The sequence below is a fragment of the Parambassis ranga genome, chromosome 4, assembly GCF_900634625.1.
Source record: "Parambassis ranga chromosome 4, fParRan2.1, whole genome shotgun sequence".
NCBI lineage: Eukaryota > Metazoa > Chordata > Actinopteri > Ambassidae > Parambassis > Parambassis ranga.
Window position 1 is genome coordinate 630,055 of NC_041025.1, and position 8,353 is coordinate 638,407.

An 8,353-nucleotide genomic window follows, 5' to 3' on the forward strand; every position below is an offset into this window, starting at 1 on the left:
AGGCCGTGCCAGAAGACCAGCGCATGGCTATAGCCATTATATTGGTGATGTGGGTCTCAGCACTGGCTTCTTCTCTCATTGACAACATTCCCTTCACTGCCACCATGGTAAGATGTTTCAGCATAATTAAACAAGAACACACACACATGCCAGGAGCTGATTACATGATTTATTAAAAAAGCAGCAAAGAGTGCTGAGGTGGTCAATGTTACAAAAACTCATCAACACCCAGAGTGTACTCACTGCCTTTCTAGGCCAGAGATACATAGACCAGATTTATATGAATGAACCCTGAAGGCATTTGTGGATAACAAACTCCATATGGTTATGATAAGAAATATGTTTTGCATGTCAGGAGACAGCCTTAAAGAGCATAGCCTGCAAGCAATAGAGTATTAACCACAGCAGGTCTGACTGCAGCCCTATAAGCTCTGACCCTCACTGGCTCCGTATGCGGCTGGAGGGAGCCAAATAACCAATTTCAGTCCTATTTATGATCAATGAGAGCCTTTGGAAGGATCGACAGGCAGGCCACTGTGGTAAAGCTTTCAGTACTGCTTGTGTTTATGTGAGGAATAAACTACACTTAAAGCTACAATACAATGTTCTGTGGGTTCCTGCACTGCACAGAGTTTCATATTGTGAGAGACTAAACAAACAGATAACAACAAATTATGTCTCACCACTTTTGATGTCACCTGTCTGTTGTGTTGAAAATGAAAATGAATAGATTGTTATGAGATCAATGTTTCAGAGAAGTGAAAGAGCATGATCAATTAAGATGATGGTGAGAAAAAAAATGCTATCCACTGACAGAATTGCTTAAACTTGCTTAACTAAAGCATCAGATATAAAGCCCCCACCCCCACCCCTCTCCCTTGCATGTCCACAGTGTTTCGAACACCTCCTTTCCCCTCATGCAGCCTTTCCTTATTACAGCTCCATCTGAAATGAGGGGAACATCAAGTGTCAGTTTTCAATTCAGTGCACAGCTGATAAGAAAGCATGTCACAAAAGACTGAAGTTGAGAAAAGATTTGTTTTTGAGTGTTTAGAAATTCAATCAATTGGGACAGCCTTTCATTTCCAAAGAAGTAGGAGAACATTTACATTTGATTTGAACTGTTTTTAATAATTCAGAATTGTTACTGTTGCTTTCAGATTCCAGTATTGATCAACTTGAGCCAGGATGCTGATGTGAACCTGCCGATAAAACCTCTTATCTTTGCTCTGGCTATGGGAGCCTGTCTTGGTGGTAAGTCTTAATGCACACACTGCATTATAAAACACACGGCGTGAAGCTGTTGAAATTGGCCACAATAACCTTCCAGACTCCCTTACAGACACCAGGGACTGTCTAGTTTATCCCACTTTGAAAGGTGTGGATCTTTATTGATGGCCTCTGCCACAAGGTGACAGTCAGACTGTGTCACTCCCAGGGGACCTTGGGCAGAGCTTTTTTTTGTGAGCTTCTTCAAAGCTCTCAAAAGATCCTTATTCAGTGTATGCTACATGCTAGCTGCTGGCCCCTGACAGTGGGTCTTGGTTGGGTGGGAGAGACAGAAACAGAGTAAGAGAGAGCTGTCACAGTGTTTCATTTTAATCAACTGCAAAGTGACAGGCCTCTATTGATCAGCAGTTTGGATGAGGCCACAGCCCTACTCCATCCCTGTTCTGGCACTTTGTGAGGTGTGAAGTTGCAGCAAAAACCTGAAAACTTCGTAAAAGTTTAAAACTGAAATATTACCAAATAATAAATATATATATATAAAAATATATAATTAACTGGTTTCCTTAACTGTTTTCTTTCTGTTTAGGAAACGGCACATTGATAGGCGCATCAGCCAACGTTGTGTGTGCAGGAATAGCTGAGCAACATGGATATGGCTTTTCCTTCATGGAGTTCTTCAAGTAAGCCCCTCTGTCCCTAAACAGCTTGAGTTATAACATTTAAAGCAATTGCAAAAAGGTCAAATGCATCATGTTTGAAAAGTTTCTCCTGGGTCAGACTGTGCTTTACGGGGAATCCTCTACCACAGGCTGTTCCTCCTGAAGGCCTACTTACACATTAATGTGTGTCATATGTTGTGATAGAAATTGCCAGCAATGTCTGTGACATGCCTCAGAACATTTAGAGAAAAACCCAGCCACACAGAACCTGCAGTGAGAAAGAGTGTGGAGGAAACAAAACAATAACACACACCCACAGTTAAACACGTGTGTGACTTAAATTGATACTGAGTGAGACCCTCATGGAGTTTCATTTCAGAACTCAGGCTGGGATTAAGTAGGCTGCCTCCCAGGTGCCACCTGCCCACTAATCATTTTTAGTTTGGTGATGTAACAACCAGACATACATTGCAACCTGCTTGTTGGAGAATCAGAAGTGGTCAGCGATGTTGAAAGACGAATGACTATGAGGCTTAATATGCAATCACTTAGACATAGCATGTCATCAGATTTATGGGCCTCTTCTGGGACTGTATAGCAGATTTGAATCAGAGGCTAATATCTGCAGGTGAGATTTACAAAAACCTCTGCTCAGACATTCTTCACTGACACTTTAAAACCACATCTGGCTGCAGACTTATGTCTTTGAATCAGAAAGAGGTTAGTGGATGAAGTGACACGCTCTCATTATTACTGCCACTAATTTCTTGGATGACTTCTCCTTTGTCTTCAGTCATTGCAGTGACATTTTAAGCAGATACGTATGATGCCCCTCTAGTGATAATAACTGGAGTGCCACTATGAGGTGGTGTTGGCATTTTCTGGTGTAGGTGACGGATGTTACAAATTATGGTCCAAATACAAATATATTTTCAGCTCACACATTTATTGTGAGATCAATTGTCTGTCTTGGATGCTATGACCAGTTATTGGAGAAAATATAGATTTTTGCAATCTTCCAATTTCAATAGATTTTTGTGTGTGGAATATATCTCCTCACACAAACAGTCATAGTATGCAATGTATGCCTTTATATATATATATATATATATATATATATATATATATATATATATTTTAAGTATGTCTGTCTGCATAGGATTACTAAAATGGACAGAAACAGCTGCAGCCCACCATCTCTGTTTCTCCCATTTCTCTTAGCTGAGCACTGCTCGTTATATAGGCTGTTTGTAGCAGGGGTCACAGCTTTCAGAGAGACAGGTAAAGGGGTGAAGAAGTCTGTCTGTGACTCCAGGCAGCTAGGAATTTCTCATGCTGTATCAGGTAGGGGCCAGATGAGCCCAGAGGTACATAAATGCCTTTTTGATAGGCCATCACAAAGGAAAACGAGTGGATAGTTCAGCAGTTAGTTGGTCCCTGTTGTTTCCTTTATGTCTCCTTATCATCCCCCTCCCCTTAAACATTAACCCAGGGAACATCTGCGAGCTTGACAGCTTGCAAAAATGTGGAAAATGGCTGTAGCTAAAACATTTGGTAGAGGAAGCACTACACACTAACAGTTTAGTACACAGATATGGATTTACAAAGAAATACACACACAATGTATTAACTGCACTTCATAATTGTACCTTTACAACCATGTAAAGAATTAATGAGTGTTAAGTTGTGTGTTTGCTTGTTTGGACTGGGGGCTTTGACATTTTTCACTTTTAGTAAAGAGAACAAATGTTTGGTTGAAAAGATTATTATTTTGGGGGGTTTATAATGGTGTAGGAAATTTAAAATGGTAATAGTTTAAAATCTGAATGTAAAATAATTAGCAAATGTTGACATGCTAACAGGCTAAAATAAATCCCAGAGGCCTGCCAGCATGTTTGTAATCAGTTTGTTGACTGAGCTGAGAACAGGTTCCCGAACAAATGCTTCAGAGAGTAGAACTTCATTCAGTTTCTCCACACCTTGTGCTCCCAACATGTGATAGAATTAAGATTTGTATCCACTGAGCCCTCAGGATCTGCAAAGGAGGCATAAAGAGTATTTTCTGTATCTGTCCATGACCTAAACCCAGCAGATTTGTGAATTACCCGAGTCACATTGAAGAGAACAGGTCAGCCATTGTGACAGAACTGTTCTGTCGTACAGTCAGAGAGCACATCCCCCGGGTTTATCTAGAAAGAGTCTTTGAGATTGCATCAGGACTTTCAAAGAGCTCCTATCGTATGCAATTAAGCCAAAGTGTGGGATCACACGCTGGAAATTTTCAGACAAGGTGGACCTGGTTTCTCTGTATTATTTTTCATCTGCCCCTGTCCCTGCATGCTGTGCTGTGATGGGGGACTAGGTATTGCTCAGCAGAAAGGGATTTATTCCTGTAGAGGTGACCTCTGCCTCTCTGACTATGATAACAGTTTAGATTCCTCCCTCCATCCATCTTAACTGGACATTCATTCCACAAAGATATAATCACAAAGCTCTCATGTTAATGGGTTATTGAAAAGGCCTTGTCCTTGTACAGCATGTTTTGTCAGCCAGGAAGACCTCTAGGAAGTATGAAAGCCAGGTCTTTAATTATTTGTTTGTATAATGGTAAATACTTGTTGAGCCAGATATGATTTCATTTTGCTGTCGTTGTTGCAGGTTTTCCTCTGATCAGACTATAGGGGTGTAAATGAAAACGATGTTTCTTACTTGCGTCAGCTGCCTTTGATATCATTATTAATGAGCTTAAATGCTTGACTAGACCATTAATATCCAGTTCAAGTACTAATCCGACATTTCCACAAGCATATTACATTGAAACCTAATCATTTATGCATCTGATTGAAAAAAAGAGGACTGGTAGTAGCAATAAAGAGCAATTCATTGACACATAATTAATAGACCTGCACTCTAACACACATATACACCATTTTAAAATCAAATTTTATTTTCCATGCAGCCATCAAAATACTGTATGTAAATAATTTTAGATAGGTTAAACCTGGTCACTACATTTCATATTGATAGTGGCCACACAGTGTAACCTCTCTCTCTCTAACTATCTCTCTAAAAATCAAGCTGCCACTTTTTTAGATTTTTTTTATCTGTTTGCAAAAGCCCTTTCAGAAAAGAAATCAGCATAATGCTGCTAACACTACATGTTGACTAAATGGTATATAGATCAGTGCTGTAATAATCGGCCATGACTCAGTAATAACTAAGATATTCTGTCATTAATTTCAATAGAAGATAGCCAAGCTGCAGGTTTATGGCAATTTTCTGTCTTCTTTGGCTCTGTCATTGACTCAGCTTCCTGTGCCACTCCGCTCCATTACACCATGTACAACATTTGCTCTGAATGATATTTTAGTGATATGGTCCCTTCATTTTTCAGCAGAAGTAGCTTTGCTGCCTTGGCAGAGACTGATCACCAGCATACTTATTATACATGTAGCTGAGCTTCTCTTTTTGTCCTCCTAAACTGATCACTGCCACAGACTGGTTGGCAAACAGATCTCTGGCCCACCGAGCAGCCATGTGTCCATATAGGACATGGTAGACATCCAAACCATCTGCAGTTCCTCAGTCATCTAAGGACACAGTTTAAATTAACACCTCTAAATCAGGAGTGATGGCAGAGATCAATGCTGTTTTATGATGAGGATAACTACTTAAACTGTGAACAGGGCTGGTTTGAAAGGACTGACAGAAAACCTCATTCTGTCTGTCTGTTCAGACCTCCGGTGGCCTTTTAGATGGTTTTGACAATGTGATTTAATTGGGCATATCTTGGAGCAGCAGGGTACTCAGAGAGACACTAAGACAAGCTCTCACTTGCAGACAGATGTGTCCTTGAGCAAGATACAGAATTTGTACTTGTCTGAGGTGCTATGCAGCTCTGACCTGTCTGTGATTAATGGTTTTTCCCGAAAATCATTTCCACTTGTGACTGTCTGAAGCTGCCAAACATCAAAATGATCCCAACTTCAAGTAAAACAAGCACACAGCTGATAGGGATTGTGAGATGGCAGACACAAATGCAGACTTAGCCGGAGGTGAAAACAAACTCAGTTCCTTTAATACTAGCCAGGGTTCGGTACACGGGTGATCAGTCAGCGTGGCAAAGGTGCAAACAACAAAAGGCAAAACCGTAGTCAAGAATCCAAGCAGGGTCAAAACACTAGAGAATCCAAACACAGGGCTGAACACTGAAACACTACAAAAACGCACGAAACCCGACAGGCTGTAGAAAGGCTGGAACACTTGGATTACTCACAAGACGAACTGGCAACAAGAGGGAGGAAACACAAAGACTTTATACACAGGAGGGCGGGAAGACATTAGGGCGGAGCAGGTAATCAACAGGAGGAGGGAACACACACGAGGAAGGAAGTCAAAACACCAGAAACAAGAGGGAACGAACCTGTTAGCTGTCTGCTAAAATAAGTCCATCTTTTAATGACAGGCTTAACATTAAACTAAAGGAAGGATTCTTTGTTTGCTGTCAGCTAGTTTATCAGTTAAAACACACGGTAAAAATGTGTAATTTTTAAGTGTGGTATGCAAGTGTAGCTGCATTAACAACCTTTGTTATATTATCCTGCAACAATAGCTGCAGACTAACCTTGTTCTCCTGATGTCTGCTGTTTCAGTAGGTCAACTTGTACATTAATAGGTGATTGTTGAGTTATAATTCAGCACAGTTTTGGAAACCCTGGCACAGCACCTATCATTTTCTACTACATAGTTTTGAATGTACATTACTGCAGAAAACATCAAGAATAAAATGCCAATGTGCTGATGTCTTCTTGCTTTTTACAGGTTGGGATTCCCCATGATGATAATGACATGTATGATTGCCATGTGCTACCTGCTGGCCACCCACATCGGACTGGGATGGAACATGTGAACCACAGAGCCAAAGAGATTGTGTGTGTGCTTGTGCGCAAACGTGTATGTGTGTGAGTTTCTGCTCACAGTAGCCTGCCTTACCAATCAGAGTTCAGGTACTGAGTGAAACATTGTAGCCATATTTTCAAAGCCTGGACGAGGGTCTTTCTTTAAACCATCCAGACCATCAGGGACCAGATTTATAGGAGCTTTCACCAAAATATTAAATCAAGGAAATGTGTTTTTACCTAAAAAGGCTCTCCATAATGGTGTACATGGTGCTACGCCCTCTGCGGGTAAAATAACTGATGTAAATGATAACAGCTACATCTCTGTTGGAAATCCATGTGATATGTTTACCAAAACAGCAAATGATTTCTCTAGATATATATATGTATATTACACTGATTTGCTTTTAGAGACATTTAGAAAACTATTAGAGAAAACAATGATTTGTTTTAGACAGACATTTAATCCATGGTTTACCAAAATTTGTTGATATGTTAAAGGAACCACACAACCCACAAAGGGATTTTATAACTGTTTGTCAAATATTTCTTTGTTGATTCTTTAATTTCAATGGCAGAAAAACAAAAGCAACATCATTTGAATTGAAAACGAAGAGACTGCCAACATAAGCAATGTAAGCTATCTGATATGTTTTGTACACAGTGATCATTAACCTCACTGATAAAATTCTGCTAATCACACCTAATGTAGTAGTAGCAATCATGTAAAGACTTACATGGAATGGACAACATGTTTGTTCCTTTTCCAACAAATACTGTAAACTGTATTTATTGTACAGCCCAACCACCTAAACAGCATCTATGTTCAATAGATGAACCTTACAGAGATTGACCTAAACAATAAAGTTCATGATGTTTCTGGGATTTTTTTTCATTTGGGATTTTTTATTTAAATACTTTATGTTCCTCTTCTGAAAATCCTGATTTTTCGACCAACTTGATATGTAGATATGTATTTTTACAACATGAACCCCTGAGCAGCCTGTTTTTGGGCAGTCTCACTCCAACTAGATCTCATCAGGTTTTGGCATCAGGTTTCGACACAAACACAGCCCAGCAAACTTACATGGCAGTCTTTCAGTGATATGAAAAGACGCCATGAGACAATTATTTGAGATGATTACGATCATATTGTAAAAGTGGTTGTAACAGTGGTAATCCAAAACGTGTCAATTTTTCTATGTCTCAACCAAATCAAAGAGAGTTTGAATGCAATCTAAACCAGCAGGACAAAGCAAAAGTAAGCACTGAGTAAAAAAGTGGTATAAGACCTGATAAAACCAAACAGCCATGAAAGGAAAGTCTTTCGTCCTGTAGTTCCTTAAAACAGTAACTGAGTAAACAAAGTAAAAACACTTTGTACTCCATTATAAAGGAAATGAGCTATTGAAATATTATGTTGTCACATGCATATTCTATTGGAGGATTATCCCAATTAAAAGATAAAGCAACAAAGTATTCTTTATCACTATGCATCCGATAATATTTTGATTTATAATAACATAAAACTCAGCTGTCACATCTTGTCTTTGCTGAAAATGTGTG

At 39.5% G+C, this 8,353-nt stretch overlaps 1 protein-coding gene across 1 annotated transcript in view; it reads left to right on the top strand.

Moving 5' to 3' along the window:
- Positions 1-7,634, top strand: part of oca2 (oculocutaneous albinism II) — a 33,559-nt gene extending 25,925 nt beyond the window's left edge. The window contains exons 21-24 of the mRNA XM_028403688.1: positions 3-107; positions 1,161-1,254; positions 1,817-1,910; positions 6,711-7,634. Of these exons, the coding sequence (XP_028259489.1) occupies positions 3-107; positions 1,161-1,254; positions 1,817-1,910; positions 6,711-6,798 (381 nt within the window). The 3' untranslated portion in view covers positions 6,799-7,634. The remainder of the gene's footprint in view (positions 1-2; positions 108-1,160; positions 1,255-1,816; positions 1,911-6,710) is intronic.
- The last annotated feature ends 719 nt before the right edge of the window (positions 7,635-8,353 follow it).